We start from the raw sequence: 19,200 nt of genomic DNA, 5'->3' as shown, positions 1-19,200 counted from the left end.
AAATATACACAACAACTTATTCCCCGATTTTGTCTTTCTTCCTTTTTATTTAATGCTAAATGGTAAGATATGTATTCAATCAACTGGACAATTTTACAGTGTCTCCAAAGCAGCTTCTTTCCTCAATATATTCACAGCATGACAATATCTCTTATCAGCTAAATTACTAACCTCAATCCAATTCCAAATCAGAAAAAGAAAAAAGGATAAATGTTTCCTGACGTCGCAAAATACAAGAAAAACCGATTTCATTTCTTTCCTTATCTTTGGCAGAGTCTGGAAAAGGAAACTTACAATAGTTACATCTGTTTAAAGTCAGAGATCTGTTTATTCATACCTCTTAATCGCTGTCGGACTGAAAGAAAAAACAAAACAACATATCCTCAACAAAGACCTGTTCAAAAATTCTATGTTTCAACCTATGAGACTAAAAATAGTGAAAAACTAATTATGCTGAGTAAAACTGATAAAACGTGATGATTCTACAGCAATGAGAATCCTAGAGCAATGTCAATACAAAAGTGCACAGAACACACTGGAAACAGTCTCCAAATAACAAGAGTTCATCCATCACTCTGAAGGCGGCTTTTTTACTGCTGGTCAGTGCTCTCAAGTCTGGTTTGATTTAGGCAACAATAATGACAACTTATAAGAATCCTTTTGTGTTCTTTTTGGTTCTGAAGAAACACTAAGCCAATTACTGGAGATCAGTTATAAAGTACCTGATATTCCTCAAAGGCAATCAAACAATATACAGAGGCAGGTAGAAACAGACAGGTTTAGAAGAAACTGTGAGCATGTGCATGTAGATGTATTTTTGTGTTTGTTTATGACTGACAGCTCTGAAGAAATATTCTGAAAGTGTCGGACAGTAAAACTCAGTTTTAGTAAAAGGGTGCACAGTTGTCCAGTACAAGGAGATGGGAGAGAAATAAGGAAAGAAACAGAGATATCATCAATTACAAAGCTGCTTGGTCTCAGCAAATTACAAAGAAAAGGCCAACCCATGTAACTGTTAACTTCATTTAATGGCACCAAATGTTCAGAAATTCAACAAATAACAATTCTTTAAAAACTAAACTTTAAATTAAAAAACTAAGAATTCCAGAAGCAAATCTTTAAGATCTGAAAAAAGGGCAACCCATGTAACTCGCTAACTTCATTTAATGGAAGCAAATCAGTAAATTACAATTTTTAAATACAAAAGTTCCACACGCCAATCTTAAAAATTTCAACAAACTCGTATGATAAAGCAAATGACAAAATAAGCTCTTCATTTGCAAAACTGAATGTCATCAGACATTCAACAGGTTTGTAAAATCATCATGTTAAGATCCAGACACAGACTCTCAAACATAGTGACCCATCTAAAAATATTCATATACAGTACTACCGAATTTATAGCAAAAAAACTCTTCTCTGACAATGTTTTCTTAGAGAAATGGTACTCTAACATGATGTACTAACATTAACACCATAATGCATATCATACTTTGCTGTACATGATATAATTTTCATGTGATCATTGAACACAGAGCACATTTTGATTTTTACCACACCATGGCTCAATTTTTAAAAATCCACATATTTCTTTTAGCAGTTTGGCTTTATAACAACCTCTGTGTAAATGAGAACACGAACTGTACTCAGTCTTACACATCAGACATTTATTCTCTCTGTGTGCTTGCTCTCATGGTCACTTGTCCTACTTATTGTACATGTAAATTCAAATCATGATATTTATCACTGAGCACATCACAAAGAACACACGTCATATGAAATCTAAAAGTAAATCCAGAAACAAACTTCAAAAATGCATTCTTAATCAAGATAAAAAATAAAAATTCATTAAAACTAGATCCACTATATTACTTCATCAGATGAAATGTGGATACCCCCACCCTCTTGACAACATACAGTAAGTAATCTGTCTGATTAATTCCAGAACATATGGCACACTTAATGAATTCTGCTTACTGTACGTATGTGCATAATGAAGCCAAAGCAACCTTTTTTCTTCCATGTATTCAGTAAGTAGGTAGGATAAGCCCTTCTACAGACAACCGATGATTGATGTGAACTAATTTCAGCAATGTTTGAAATTACATTGCATAGCCCATCATGTACACTTCTCATAAAAATTATTATGTCAGTGAAGTAAGTAAACCCTTTCCTATATGACAGCACAATGTAAGCATTATTTAAAAACATAGTTCTTAAATCTGAACCCATGTGGTTTTTTACACTGCTTTGAAAATGGCAAATCATATTAAATGAGCAAAAACAAGTTTTTGTTCCTCACATAACTATACAGGTAACAGCCTAATTTTAGGACAGTGACATTTCACCCTAACAGGGTTCATCTGAAGGTGTAATTATAAATCACCATGTGAGTTATGCAAGTGCACACATGTGCATATTTATGTACATGTGTGTCTGTATTGTGTCATCCATACTCCATTTTGAACTTCTGTTTTAAACATTTTCGTTTTTATCTCTGCATGGTTTCTAGTACATGCGCTCGGCGGCGGCGTCTAACTCGTCTGGCAAGAAGTTTGACCCGACCAAGAACGCGGTCACTTAGTGTGCTGCGAGGAATACCATACAACTCTGCAGCTTTGCGAAGAGTGAGCTCTCCTGACCGGATCCGCATCACAGCCTCACAAACTTTCTGCAGGTCTTCATTTTGCTCCAGAGCCAGTGGCGTCAAATCTAACACAACACAGACACATATAAAGCAAAGCTATGTAAGTTACTGGTTCTATTTCAAATCTGTTTTAACAGTAATCTCATTCAGCATGTGTACCTTACTAATTTTTTTTTTTTTTTTTTTTTTTTTTTTTTTTTAAAACAGCGTTTTCCATTTCTTTCTGTTCATTATAAGATGTAAGCATATCTATTATTCTCCATTTGAATGCTGCAACCTCTGTCAAAAAGTAGTCAGTGAACAGACAATTGAGCCTATGTTTCAAGGGCTTATAATAACTTAATAGACATACGGAGCTATGGAGACCTAAATTTAACAGCAAAATTAAGTGAGTTTTACACTTAGAAAATTTACTGCATTGATGTACATGAAAGTGATTCAATTCATATCCAGACAGCATCCACAGCACTGATCTACATATCTACAATAAAAATTTGAATCCATAAAACACCCACAAAACCTGTGAATTCATATGCTGAAACTTTCAGGGATAACTGTTCAAATATGACCCCTTCCCCCACAGGCACAAATGTACGCATTCTTACCTTTATCATTACAACGAAAAATGTCAGACTCATCTTCGTTTCCTTTTTGATGAATAACCTTTACATATAAGCTGCCACTTTATTTTGGAATCAGCAAAATTTCAAGTTTGTAAATTAACAATTTTCCTTGCATTTTTATATGGACTTTAAACTGATTTGACTGACTGATCATTTTTTATGATTCTTATTTCAACAGAAAGCTCTTGCACTGTCTTCCTCCTTTCTTCTGTTCACGTGTAAGCATTAAGATAAATGGACGCCAGGTGAAGACCAACCAGTGAAAAGTGCATGGCAAAGACAACCACAAGCAAAAAACAAACAAAAAAATGTTGTTTATCTTTCTTTTTTTAAACATATTTATAGTACCTGGTGAAGACTGTGTGTGTGTGCGCATGTGTGTGCGCATGTGTGTGCAAAATACTGCATGAATACTGCAGAACTGCTCTTATATCAATCATGTACTAAGCATTCACAATGATGGGAGAAACACTACTGTGTACTTGTAACATTTTCTGCTCATCATTGCAACAGATATGTCGTGCTTAAGATTTTTGGACAGAAAAACGTTTCACCAATAAACCAGTTTTGAATGAAACTCTTCAAAACAGACTGGGTAGCAGAGTGCTGGTTTGCTTGGACAGGATACACAATGTTTCTGAGTTTCTCTCCGGAAGCCTCTTTTCAAACAAACACGGCATTTACGATATGGCCTTCCTTTCTTCACAGTTGCCGGGATACGTTCTACTACATGCTCCCCAACAAGTCTCACTTCATCATCTTTGTTCCTCAGTTCTTGCAACCACTGTGGCATAACCTGACCGCAATGGGACAAATCTAATCCCGCATTCTCCACCACACCTGAAACACGTAAAACAAATGTGCGGCTGCTGCTCCTCTGATCATCCTCTTTCGCTACAGTTGTATCAACTACAACAGTTACTCATTTACTGTTTTTATCAACTCAATTCTTGAAATAACTGTTCTTGAAATAATTATCTATGTATTACTCTTAAAGTTATAAGCAGAATCAAACTTAAAAAATAATTGTTTGTATCTTCTTTAATTTAAAAAAAAAATCAATATAAACTACAATTACTCTTACCTTTATTATGCTTCTGCTCAGAAACAAAACCAGCATACATAAACATATCTCTGTTAATATTCTGCTCACCAGAGTTATTCACAACAAAATCCAAAGATAGCAGAGGGATTTTTTTCAGTTTAACCTCAAACAGTCGAAAGGAATAATACTAATTTTGTTTGTTTTCAGAAACTTGAGAAAGTATAGTTCTTCAAGAAATGTTGCAATGCTGACGGCGCCATAGCCAAATGGTTAAAGCGTTGGACTTTCGATCTGAGGGTCTCGGGTTCGAATCACGGTGACGGTGCCTGGTGGGTAAAGGGTGGAGATTTTTACGATCTCCCAGGTCAACATATGTGCAGACCTGCCAGTGCCTGAACCCCCTTCGTGCGTATGCGCAAGCATAAGATCAAATACGCACGTTAAAGATCCTGTAATCCATGTCAGCGTTCGGTGGGTTATGGAAACAAGAACATACCCAGCATGCACACCCCCGAAAACGGAGTATGGCTGCCTACATGGCGGGGTAAAAACGGTCATACACGTAAAAGACCACTCGCGTATATACGAGTGAACGTGGGAGTTGAAGCCCATGAACGCAGAAGAAGAAGAAGAAGAAGAAGAAGTTGCAATGCTTTTGTTGCTTTTTGCAATCAAACACTGTACCTCCACCAAGGAGGATACGGAAACTGAACCAAAGCACATTAATTGTTTGTGATCTAGAAACCTAGGTTCAGCAGAGCCCCCACCCCCACCCCCCCAAGACCATTCCACTGTCTGGTATTAAAAAAAACTCTAGATATATTTCAAACTGGCATCTGGAAAGTCTTATTATGCATACCAATATTACCCTAATTCAGACTTGTTCTAAATTTTACAATCCTGATCTACAGAAGATATAACAGTGAAGAGTACTTTTTTTTCTAAAAATTCAATGTTTTAGAAAATATGCAGGTGACATCTGTGCATGTGCATGCAGGTGTTCGCAAGTGTTTACTGGAGACTGCTATTTAATGATCTGCTGAAATCAAACAACAGTCCAACTTCAATCTTCACTCATTCACCTGCAATAAATTAATAAAGTAAATACTTGGACCTACCCAATGCCCAATTCACTAGATTATTTGTAATGATGGTAGCTGCAAGATAAAACAGTTTAAAAAATAGTATTATGAACAAGATCCATGGAAAAAAACAAACTCAAACCACTCTCATGCACTTACTCTCCTTGCAGGTTACCAAACAGCAAACCAACAGGAAACACTTTGCTCCAAGCAATCCTTGAATGTGATTTAACACTGAATAGGTGTGGTCTCTTTTTAATTATTCATTAACCACAGTCATGTCCAAAGAAAAGGTTGGGAAAAAATCAAAAGTAATTCAAGAATACCCATTCAAAATATATAGGATGTCAACACTTCAGTTCTTTAATACTGCTTTCTTCATAATGTATATCAGTTTCTTGGAAGAGATCTCTTAACATTTCTGCTGAATCAAACTGCTCAGAGACCAAAGTCTTTGTGCAGTAAGAGCACTAACATAAAAATACCCACAACTTGCAAACAGGATCCAAAACATGAAGAGGGAAAGGGAGAAAGGAAAAGAAACAAAGGAAGACAGATAGAAAGGGCAGAAGAAAGGAGAAAGAAAGAAAAGCAAAAAACATAAGAGGCTCACACATCAGTCATGTTTTTTGGTGGTGTTTTTTTTTTTTTTTTAATGCTTTATTTTCAAATGTATTTGAAGACAGATCTCTTTTCCTCACTTCATGAGAATTCTTAAATACATGTACAGGTCAACAAACACATTGTAAATTGTACATCACAAATGGCCTTTCATTTTTTCAAAGCTTATTGGAAAAAGGCACATTCATCAAAAGTTTAAAGCATGGTCCATGATAGACTCAATGAAGCTCCCCGCATTTTGGGTAAAATCCACCATGAAACAAAAGCGGTCTTTCAGTTTCAGCATTAGTTGATGATCAATTAAAGTAAGATATTGAGAAGCAACCCTGTTCACAGAACTGTGCAGATGTGTGATTCCAGGTGAACTGCTGAACACTGCTATTATATAAATCAAATTCAACAAGCCTTCACTAATGCTACAATACATCATTTCAGTTTTCATCATTCAGTTCACCTGCATTTTCACTTTATAGCCGACAAACTGCGTATGATGTGGTTATATTTTTTTCCCTCCCCAGTCTCACTGATACTTCATTTAGCAATCTCACAAATATATTTCTGAAGTTCTTCTCGTCTTACCTCCTCATTGTTTTCCACTCCAGCATCAGTTCAGCCCACACAGAACTGGTTGAACACAACTGGCTGACATATATTAATCTAGTTGGTTGAGCAGACTTTGCCGTCAGGATCTAGTCAAACATTTTTCTAAGCCAGTGCATAAAAACTATGATGGTTTATATCATTGTGACACAGCAAAGGAAAATGCTCTATTTTGCAATCAGCAAGTCAAGGTGCTTCATCACTGAAACCAATGTTCATACTGTGACGAGATACATTACAAAGTACAGCAGTTGTTGAAGTTGATGAAGTTCTTATTCGTTTATAATTTGTTTTAAAAGACTGACAAACAAGTAACAATGATAGTACAACACACACCATCTTTAAATGACCCGATTTATCACTTGACAGACGAAAACGTCTTGTAGTAGTTAGTCTGACTGCCATTTGACAAATGGGAGAAAAACTTTTATTCTCTAGATTTTTTTTGATTTTTTTTTTCTTTTCTTTTTTTTTTTTAATTCCCACATGAATTATTGGTCTGGCCTCTTGAATGAATCTCTAATGGCTTTCTGGTTATACACTGCCTATGTGGTACAGTGTCAATACACAAATTTTTTTCTTATAAAATCCACTGATGCACCAAATTTTTATCACAAAGTGCTCTACAATACTTTGACATAGCCATGAAGATAATAATTCCATTGTATGGACACATGGACTGATGAAGACAGATGGGATCAGAGTGGAAAGAAGCAATTAAAATCAAATACTCATGCAAAGTTTAGTGGGATGAAGAAATCCAAGTTTTACAATCATGATATCTACTGTGGACAAAACACAAAATGAATCTGGGTTATCACACAAACTCACTCTGTTTACACATGTGAGCCAAAACCAAACCAACCAAACTGAGGACAAGAAAGAAATACAGAAGCTGAAGAGGTCCTGCAATACGTACCCAAACTACAATAAATGTAAAACACAGTTCAAGGACAAGATATGCACCTTCACTTCAGTTACAAACAGTTCATCCAAATTTGTTTGAATATGCCCAAAAATAACATGCAACATGTCTGTGACACTTTCAAAATGTGCAATAATGGCAGTAAAACTTGTCTTGAGATCAAATCATGTGAAACCTGACTCATAACATTACTGAAACTGAAAGGCATTTGGCTCTGTCAAACAGTGGCTCGGAGCTTAAAACTTCAAACCTTTTGTTCTGTAAGTTTCCAATGTCTGTGTCATGTCATATAAAATAAAGTTATTGTTTTTTCTGTTGTTCTTTCCCCAAAAAATACTAGTATCATATTCCTAATTTAGAAAGTGACTTACAATGTTTTAATGTACATGTACAGTACCCACTTATCATTACCAGTGGGAGCTATTTTTAGCTTGTATACACCGGGGCACATATTTAGTTCCAATTCAATTTCTAAAGAAGCTACAATATTTTTTCATGGAAAAAGCTCTGAGAAATAAAACAAAGAAATGAGGCATTATTTGGCAAAGCATGACAACAAAATGTTAGCAAAACTTTTAAAAAAGGTTTTCAAAACATTATTCTCAGAAATGTTGAATGTTTCTACTTTCAAATGGTTAACTGTAAACATATGCCCAATAAAAAAAATAAAAAAACTGTCGGGGAAAAGATTATCATAAGTACTGCCTGATCCACATGTGCTCTGGTGGCAGTATGTTCACAATTAAGTTACATAACATCTGCTAATATAGCTGTGCAGTTATAATCAGCATAATTTCAGATGATTTTACCCATCCTAGCAAATAACAAATACAATTCAAGCCAAAATCAAAGCACCACCTGTAAGGATGACCACAAGTTTATAGTCTAGATGACCACAAAAAGAAGCTCATTTAGTTTAGAAAAGTAAACCCCTCTCTCCTGTCTCAAGTACCAACCCTTCATCTTCTCTCAAACAAACAAGAAAAATAGACTTAGAAATGGAAAGAAAATGCCTTGTGAAGTATTAAAAGAAAAAAAGGGAGGGAGGCTAGGGGGACTGGGGAGGAGAAAACCCATCATTAAGCTGAGTCTGTAATTTCTGTTGTGGATGAAAACTCGAACACTATGTTTTATCCTGTATGTAACAAATTAGAGTGCTTAAAAGGTGTGTGTGTGTGTGTGTGTGTGTGTGTGTGTGTGTGTGTGTGTGTGTGTGTGTGTGTGTGTACATGTGCATTACCTGGAAATTGTGCATTACCTGGAAATTCAATCTATCTCACTGAACTTTGTTTTTGTTTTTTGATAAATAAGTAAATGCAACAACAAACTGCAGTCAAGCCTTGTCATCTGAAGTGTTGGTGTGATGCCAACTACACAAATTTCCGAATGTATGCTTTGTGACAATGTATACACAAGGGAATTACAGTCATGCCCCATATGAACAAAATTCAATTTATACACTGACCTATATTTCTGGCAATGATATGAAATACAATTTCATGAGTATTCATCCCATGTCTTTTTCAAAACTATATCATTCACATTCTTGAAAACCAAATTCATAGTAATACTGTAACTTCCCAATTCTGACACACTCCCATCAAAGGAAAGGAAATGTCTTCACAATGGCTCCAGTAATACTAATCTATTTCTCTCAAGACAACCAAAAAATGTCCAGCCTCATAGAAGTATTTATCTGTTCAAACTTTGGATAACATAGATTTCCATCATATTTCCAAATTCTTTCTTCAAATCTACTTTTCATCAAACTGCAAAAGCAATATTTTTTTTCGATTTTGCGTACAGTATGCTGCATTCAATTTTTTTCCCACAGATTTTTTTCCCGGAGTTTCAAGACAAGTTCTACTGTATACAATTACAAGCAAGCAAAACAAAAACATTATGTCACTGGCATGAGAATCATTTTGTTGGCAATATAAAACACAGTTACTTTCCAGTCAGTCTTTTTTTTACTGCATCATATGCATTTCTGCACTCCTCATTAAGTCATTTGTTCTCTTGTAATGTATCAGACATTTCACCAAGGACTTCCATCTGGTCAGTCTGGTCACTCAACAGATCAAACAAGCCACTTCGTTATTTTTTCTCGTAACAGAAATTTCAGAACATCAGTATTGTAGCCACAATTACCACGAGATGACAATTTTTTTTTCAAATCATTGAGTAATCCAATTCTGAATTCAAGTTAAAAGATAGGTGAGGTACTTTCAGAAACAAGCCATCTCCTTGTATTTGATATCTAATCCTCTTGACAAGGTACTTTTAGAAATACTGTAAAGTAATATTAACAATCTGATCCAGCCATATAAACTGAAAACAATACAAACTTATTCCTATGCTATAACTTCCATCTCCATAGATATTTTGTGAAAACCTAAAATTATTTCCGCTTCACATCATCACATATATCTTTTTTTTTTTAATCTTTGTTGAGCACTAAGGATACAAAACGTCAACCACATTGAGAGATTGACATGGGTAATAATTTCAGTCAATTACACAAAAACTAATTTAAAGAATACAGATTACAGAAAAATATTGACTAATACTGAAATAAATATATTTAAAGTACATATTATATAAGATGTTAACAGATTAAAAGAACACACTGTCCTTGTCCAGTCTGAACGGACTTGAAAACTTTCTTTGCTTTATTCCTTTGGAGTATATATATAGACAAGCTCTAAATACTTTCCTTCCCCAATTTTGACCAGATTTTTCAAGGAAAGGGTACACTGTTGAAATACTGAATCAAGTGATGGGATGCTCAGCATCTATTTCAGTCAATTATGTGCTGGCTTAAAGTAGTCTGTAGGTGTACATGTACTGAAGGTGCAGAAATTGTGCAGTTCTGTATCATTAAAATATCCATTTGAAAAAGGCAGTGAGAATGCTGACCAGATGGGAAAAGGCAAAAGCATCAGAAAAAATAGCAGAGATAAATAAACAGAACCAAATGAAATGAGAAAAATTCAAACAACAAATGCCCACAGGGCATGGTCATTTTTGTATCATTTTTCTGTGTCTATCAATTTGTGTCTGCAGCTCTAAGTTTACCCCTATGATTAGTATTAACAAGCAGGCTTTTATGTGCAAGACCATTTATACTCCAATATATCAATTATCATCTTGTACAGTTTTTGAGGGGGCTGCATGCTGGTGGTGTTCATGTTTCCATCACCAACCAAATGCTGACAGGATTTACTGGATCTCCAAGTTTTAACAAGCATACTTGATCCTCTGTAAATTCTTTCATTTTTCGTCGTGCGGCTGCTGTTTTACGACGATTTGCATTAATGGCATCTTTCTTTTGTTGTTTAAGACTGGCTCTGCATTTTGCTTGGCGTTCTCTATTTTTTTTTACAATGTGCTTCCAGGTCTGCATGTGTTGCAACTGTCTGTTTCACATTCAATGGTAGTCCCAGTTCTCTCTTTATTTTTTGCTGTGCTTCCAGGCCTGCATGTGTTGCAACTGTCTGTTTCACATTCCCAGTTCTTCTTTGCACGACATTTTTGTACTCGTAGTCTACTTTTCAACCTGTAACGTTCCTTCTGTTCTTCAGTTCTTCTGGCCTTACAATTATGTAAATATTCCTTTTCGTTTTCACGATACTGCTTGTACAATCCCTTGTCCTTCAGTTTCTGTCTGAAGTGACACATCCTCTTAGCAGCAAGGGAAAGACTATCATCTGCATCTGATTCTCATGTAAAAAAAAAATAAATATTTTTTTTTTTTAATTTAAAAAAAAACATCCCTGAATCATGGTGTGTCCATGTATTATGTACATGTGTGTGTATACATGTGTACATGCAAGTGTGTGCATATGTCTACATGTGATTAAGAGATACAGTGAGCACAGAAAAGGAAACACACCTGAAATACCTTTGCTAGAGCACACACACAAACCACGGCACTGATCAGGGACAGAAGAAAATACAGTATCATGATAGTATGTATATATGTTTTTAATGTCTTCACTGAATGATGAACATACATAAAAAAAATAATTAAAAAAAGGCATTTCAATGTAGCTTATAAAAGTGGAGGAGTGGAGAAGTGGTGGTTTCTTCCTTTGCTTCCTCATTTTTTGATGTCTCAGTCCTGTGCTCTATCAATGGTGTTATTCCCACTGCTCATTTCAATTCCCTTACCTTCTAACTTTGCCTCATGTAGACTCAATCTACTGTATTTTTTGTGCCAACAGTCCTGAGCGCTATTAATTTAAAGTCATCACAGAGCCACCCAACAGAGTAAACAATGAACTGCTTCTCAGTCATTTCACCAGTAAAACTCCCAGCGACAACAAAAATTGAGAAGTAGCTAAGTGAACTATCCCCTGGAGTGCATATTTTGAAAAAGTCCCTTCCAAGCAATCCCAATTAATCAGCTGACACATGGGCATGGAAGGACAGGGAAAATCAAACCTTCAGTCACCATGAGAATGCAACAGAAAGGGTCACAAGATTTCAGACAATTTGAAAATCATAATCAATGAGGATGATCACTGATGCAACTAAGATGTATTGTATTGTATTGTGTTGTATTGTGTTGTATTGCATTGCATTGCATTGCATTGCATTGCATTGCATTGCATTGTATTCCTCTTTTTGTCACAACAGATTTCGGGCTGATTTCTCAAGGGAGAATGCATCGCTACACTGAAAGTGCCGCCCATTTTTTTGTATTTTTTCCTGCATGCAGTTTTATTTGTTTTTCCTATCAAAATGGATTATTCTACAGAATTTTGCCAGGGACAACCCTTTTGCTGCCGTGGGTTCTTTTACATGTGCTAAGTGTATGCTGCACACGGGACCTCAGTTTATCATCTCATTAGAATGACTAGCATCCAGACCACCACTCAAGGTCTAGTGAATGGGGAGAAAATATCAGCGGCTGAGCCGTGATTTGAACCAGCGCGCTCAGATTCTCTCACTTCCTAGGCGGACATGTTACATCTAGGCCATCACTCCACTCTGGTTTGATATGACTATACTTCTACTTTTCTAGTGTCAACCAAACCCCCAAAAATACAAGCCTCAGCAATGCTTATAAGGATCTTTTAGCTACCTCTAAACACAGCTTTGTATGAAACTTTCATCATTAAAACATTACATGCAATATGTTAATTTAAAACACTATGGAGTCTCCAATATATCTTACAGATGAACCCTCAAGTGGACCTGCGCTCCCTTTCTTCTCGTGTGATTCAATACTGTATACACAGCACATTCAACTGGGGTCAGTCATCACTTAAAATCTTATCTCACAGTTCCTTTTCCTGATGAGGTTCGAACCCACAACCTTCAGCTGTCTGTAACAGTAACTGCAGCACTATGTTAACAATACATTCTGTTGTTTTTTTCCCAATATTTTCATACTGGATTCCATTCTGAACAATCATAAAAAAATAGACTTTATTTTACTTATAGTTATACACTACAATGGAGGAATTACCTTCAAGTGGCAAAGTATACCAACATCAAATAATGACTTCCTTTCCTTTTTTTTTCTTTTTTTGAATTGCATTTAGCATTAACTGTAATTTACATATTTTCTAACATACTCTACATATTTTTCCTAACTCTCATCCCCTACCCACTGTCACTTAGGGTCTTTTCAATCTGATTATCAATCAACAAATCACGAGTAAACCAAAAAAGAAAAAACATTAACACATCTTTTTATCAACATTATTCCCAGGCCAATGACAATTGTGGTGCATGCTCATGTTGAACTACAATGACTACTTCATCAGACAAAACAAATTTGGGGATGTCTAAAATACGACAATAAAAAGGAACATTTTAATTTTTTTTGTTTTCTGTCTACAACTTTTCATCAGTTCAAAATCTGTAAAATTAAACCTGAGAATCCACTGAATATGGTTCATTTCATTTCTTTAAAAAATCAATATTATTTGAATGACTGATACATTGATTTTAACACAATAACTGTCTGAATTAAACAATCTAAAAGTCACACTTACATATATATGTACAAAACAGAACCGAAAATTTTGCTTTTCAAATTTTCTACAATTATGGGCTCCAACTCCCTCGTTTACTTGAATCTACAGGTGAACTTTCATGGATTACTGATCTTGTGTATTTGACTCTTCTACATGTGTACACATGTACACATATAAAATGAATGGCACTAGCAGGTTGGCCCATGTCAAACCTGAGAGATCACAAACAAATCCACCCTTAACCTGCATGTGCCAACACTGGGACTGAACCCAGGACTCTCAGACTGAGAGTTCAATGTTCTAACCACTCAGCTATTACATCTGTCCACTCAACAAAATAAAATAAAAAATTTATGAATCATTTTCTGGATTCTGATCTCTGCAAAATAGGAATAGGAGTATGTGTAGTTAAATGTACATTTATGTCATGCAACATTTCCTTTTTCTCTTTCTTTTTTCGAGCACATAGTTTTCTTTTTCCTGTTTCTTTCTCTTTTTTTAACTTCCTTCTTTTTTTCTCCTTTTTTTAAAGTTCTAACACAAGGCTTTCTTTACTGGCCGAAAAAACAAAAAACCAACAACAAAACACACTCACACACTAATTTTTTTTTTTTTTTTTTAAACACACAAGACAAATGCCTAGCCCACACCTAGTCACCCTTGTGTTTGTTCTATGAAATACATTTTGTTTTCATCTAAGCCTTATTTACTTCATAGCTTTTATAATCTGATTTATCTCTAAGTGTGCTTTTTCATTCATATGAACACACTGGATGTTTTCCATTGTCAGATAGCAGCTGACATGTTTTTTAAGGCATGTTTATAGTCAACTGGATGATGTAAGGCACTCTGAGCAGCATTGGTGCTGGATATTGCGCCATAGAAAAACTATGTATTATTTATTATTATTATTATTATTATTGTCCCCTCCCCTGCACACACATGCGCACCGAGCTGTCATGTATCTATATGTTTCCTTTTATGAGTTCTCTAATGTTTGACATGTTTGAAATGTCTGGGTTTTTTCCTGTCCTGGTGTGCGTTGCATAATGTAGCATGTATTTCTTTCTCTCATTCCCAATGATATCATTATTTTTGTGTAGCCTATACAGGTGTCTTATTATGTGTGCCAGTCACGCAACATTTCTTGCAGGGATCCTTTCAACTTACATCAAAATACGAGATATTTGTAACTAACATGGATTACAGTTTTTATCATGGAAAATGCATTCATATTATTCATTTCACGATAATAAAGTCTCACCTATTTTCTCTCTCATTTGCATGATTTGAAACTAACACATTCTTTGTTATTTTACAAACTGATCATCAGTTAATTCTATTGAGTATGGTTGTATACATTATATATCTTATAATTAATCTATTCATTAATTTCTATAATTATAAATTTAACACAGGGACATGAACATATACTTCCTTGAAATGTATATATATAATATATACTAGCCAAAAATGGAAAAAATAGAGTTATCTGGGTGTGGTTTTGGGGTGGGAGCAACAACCTAAATAAAACCACACACTAACAATGCAAAACAGTACAAGCACTGAACAGTAAAAAGCAAGTATCTCACGCATACATTAATGTGTAGCTAGCTAACCAAATAGTTTTCTTCTTTCTTTCCTGTTAAAGTGGTCAACTTTGAAAATGCAGTGAACCTGAAGTGGAACTGGTAAAATTACAATGCTGAAATTTGGAAAACTAGAAAATTAAGAAATACTCCCAGGCAAGTATTTCATCAAAGATGGATCAGGGGACTGAAAATAAATAGAACAATTTGCTATTATTCTAAATTTATCTGCTAAAAGTGCTTTCCATATTAACTGACCTTTTTTTTCTTTTGTTGTTAAGTACAATAATGTTAAAACAGATTTCATATTGCCTTCTAATAAAAATAAAAAATATTTTTAAAAAGTCTAAATCTAGTGCACTGAGTTTAGCTGAACACATTTCATAATCAAAATCAGAATCCTCAAGACTTGCAAATTTCAAAGTTTACATCCCCAAATTTATTTATCTGACAAACAATAATAATAAATGTTTAAAAAGGGATTGACACCCACCTGATGGATCCATTCCACTTGTATTTTGTGATGTTCCAGGCATTGGGTTGGCATAAGGGTTGGCAGCACCAGACGTTCCAGGGAGAGAATGACCATGACGGGAAGAACTTGAGGGGCCTGAAGTGGAGAAGCCAGGAACAATGGGACTGGATGTGAAGGCAGCAGAATTTTGATGCATCATAACTGGGTAGAGATTGGAACCAGAGTTACTAGAATCGCTCTGTGACCAACCTGAAACAAGCATTTTGCTATCATCAACAAAGGTTTGATATTATTATCTTATCTCCCCGCTATCCCTCACAACATATTTATTTAAAATCATGGTTTTCCCACATAATTCATGGAACATGTCTCTGAAGAAGTTGTGTTTTCAACTTTCATGCCATACTTATGCACTCACAAATATCAATAAAAGAAAATTCAACTCACCTGACAAAAATATTCTGTACATGCATATTGGTTAATACATACCCAATTTCCATATTTTGTTTAATTTTCAGCATTGTTATCAATAAAACATATCAATGATATCATGGAGTTAAATTCACAAACATTTGTGTGATCAAGATCCCACTTGTTATGAACAGGCTCACAATTCAAAACTTTTAATTATAATGTCAAAAAGATAACAATTTAAGTTTACATGCAGTCCAAAAGTTGAAAACTTAATAAACCTCCAGAAACATAGCAGCATTAATTCAACTGCCACTTTCAGTAGATGAGAAATTTTCATTAAAAACTACACATCCACAGACACACACACCCACAGCATAATTATGCACAAATACACAAAAACTCAAAAGTCATTTTGTTCACTTACACTTACAGAAACATCTTCCAAAAGACAGTGACTTAATAAAGATCAGTCAATTATCACTGAGTTTTTCTTTTTGTAAACTCTTCAACTCCCCCTCCCACATACACACACAGGTCACAGTACCTGTATCAAGACCTCTTTGGCTTTCATCCATGGGTTCTTGTTTTATCCATGCTTGTTGTCCTGGTGCATCATTTGGAGAGTAGGAACCATGATCAGACCTCCCAACAGGTCTACCTTGAACTTGTGAAGATGAAGCACCATCACTCACTTGTGAAGCTAATGATAATAATTCATCTGATGATATCTGCTCTAACTTGACTTCCCCAATACTGAGGTTTTCTTGAGAGATGCTTTGAGAAGATGCTGATCCTGGTTGCTGCCTGCTCTTCCATTGCGATGACTGTTGATTGCTGCCTCTGCTGAAGCTATGATGTAATGGTGCTCCCACACGCCTTTGGTCTGAGCTGGTAGGTGCCGTCCGCTTCACCCCTCTGGATGGAATTGTTCCTGAGTTTGTGCTCCCTAACACACTGTCTGATTGATCTACAATAAAAATATCATCATCATCATCATCTGATGACACTTTTGCCTTTGGTGTACTGCCACTTGCTGCCGGCTTTTTGTCTTTTTCTTTTGGCAAAGCATGAAAACTATTGCTGACAAACGTGACTGAATTCTCATCATTTTTGCTGACCTTCTCATGTAAAATATAATCTACTTTCTCTCCTGTGTCAATGTTGAGGTAAATGTGTCCAACAAGTTCTACGCCTCTTTGAAACTCCACATATCCATTGCAGAGTGACTGTAAAAACTTGGTCAGAGATTCCATAAATTTGGTTGAAGAATCATCATCCATCTTGATTCTTTGTCACAGATGCAAACCTGCGGACAAAGTGGAATGGTATTCTAGCATCTGACATTTAAATCAGCAAACTGCCTTTCAAATACACATGGACATACTCACAAAGGTTGGTTGTTGGATTTTTGGTTTATTAGTTTTGGTTTTGTTTCGTTTTTAAACCCTAATAAAATGCACAACTGTCCGACATATTACATTTAAGAAACAAAAACAACCTTTAACTTAAACAAGTTTACATTATGAACATTAACATATGGAACCAATATACACCAGCAAAAAATCTTAAAAGTTTCTTATACTCACAGTCACAGTTAAAATATACCATCAATAGTTTCCTTATAAATACTCACAGTTGAAATACACCATCTCAAATAAAATCACTTCACAAAAGAAACAACCTGTCTTTTCTGGCACTATGACTATCACTATAATTATGTTATTACACATGACATTTGCAAACATGATGAGTGGACCTTATCAAAAATTAAGTGAAATGCAAAGCAAGTTCACTCCAGGTGCTTGTTGTTTGTTTGTTTTTTAAATACATTTTTCTATAATAAGTGCTCCTGGCTGTCGCACTTTTTTTTTTTTTTAAAGGAGGATGGTGGCAGAATGGCTAAGACGCTCAGCTGCCAATACATATCATCCATGAGGGTGTGGGCTCGATTCCTGCTCTCGCCCTTTCTAACAGGTTTGACTGGAAAATCAAACTGAGCATCTAGTCTTTCGGATGAAACTATAAGCTGAGGTGTGCAGCACACACTTGGCACACTGAGAAAGAACCCATGACAACAAGAGCGTTGTCCTCTGGCAAAATTATGTAAAAAAAAAAAAAAATCTAGATACTGTGATAGGGACACAAATATATAAGCATGCACTCAAGGCCTGACAAGCGCGTTGGGTTATGCTGCTGTCAGGCATCTGCCTAGCAAATGTGGTGTAGCGTATATGGATTTGTCCGAACGCAGTGACGCCTCCTTGAGAAACTTAAAATATATGAATACCAATATATTTACACTTAAAAAAAACTAACAAAAAACATCTAATGGGGCAATAATAAAGAAGGGTCTCGCCAGTTCTCCAACCAGACAAGAAAGACAAATACTACTAATTTGACAAGACACTTTATGTTGTTGGATATCGAGCTGGAAGAAAGCTGTGGTTCGGTTATCTACCCTTTGGCCCGAGCTTCTGATAGCTGGGATTGTCCGATCAACCAACCGCTTCAGTTATAGCTGTCACGGTTAAATCAGTAAGCTCTTCATCTCATCTGCTGAGTTTTCTGAGCAAAGTTGAAAACGTAGCAACTGAGCAACAGAACCTCGCGAGTCGATCATTTAGCAGATTCTGAAATGTTTGTTTCTTGTCCAAGTCACGCATGTGCCTCCGAGATTGAAGATGGCCGTCGTCTGAATTTCAAGGCTGTCCAATTACAAATTTACACGCCTTTACGCAAAATAATGTTGTTTCGCTGCAGCTTACCGTACCAACCAATGTGTGTTGTCGGGAATACCAAGTTTACTCCGCAGATCCACCAAAACGATGCTTTGTTGAGCCCAATTCGGAGGTAAATCCTTATTTTCTAATGCAGACGTCACCCCGTGCAAAGCTGCGTCGTTCCCAGCATTCCCAGCGACCTGAGAGACGCGCGTCATGTATTGGCTGGTGAACATCTGACCTTGAACTTGTCGCGCTGAATCGACAGCCACGGCAACGAAATTGGAATAATAAAAATAAAATAAAGAAATAATATTTTATTACTATGAAAATACGTCTCAACGTATCCTTAAAAGAAATAAAATTTAAAGGAGTGTCATATACACCAAACTACAAGGTGGGTGCCCGAATGGAACAAGCGAATGGATTTTTTTCAGATAATTATGTTGATGCTGCTAGTTTCCATAGT

The 19,200-nt window shown here is 35.7% G+C and overlaps 1 protein-coding gene across 15 annotated transcripts in view; it reads right to left on the bottom strand.

Annotated features, from left to right (window-relative positions):
* LOC143299684 (uncharacterized) overlaps window positions 1-18,918 on the bottom strand; it is a 94,663-nt gene extending 75,745 nt beyond the window's left edge. For 11 of the 15 annotated variants that reach the window (XM_076613033.1, XM_076613078.1, XM_076613100.1 and 8 more), the window contains exons 1-3: window positions 18,777-18,918; window positions 16,556-17,317; window positions 15,616-15,846 (exon numbers count right to left, since the gene is read on the bottom strand). In XM_076613033.1, the coding sequence (XP_076469148.1) occupies window positions 15,616-15,846; window positions 16,556-17,291 (967 nt within the window). In that variant the 5' untranslated portion in view covers window positions 17,292-17,317; window positions 18,777-18,918. The other 4 variants (XM_076613131.1, XM_076613086.1, XM_076613045.1 and 1 more) reach the window with 4 other exon arrangements.
* Window positions 18,919-19,200: the final 282 nt, after the last annotated feature.

The sequence above is a fragment of the Babylonia areolata genome, chromosome 2 (genome assembly GCF_041734735.1).
Source record: "Babylonia areolata isolate BAREFJ2019XMU chromosome 2, ASM4173473v1, whole genome shotgun sequence".
NCBI classification, from domain to species: domain Eukaryota; kingdom Metazoa; phylum Mollusca; class Gastropoda; order Neogastropoda; family Buccinidae; genus Babylonia; species Babylonia areolata.
This window is presented reverse-complemented; position numbering and strand designations above follow the sequence as displayed.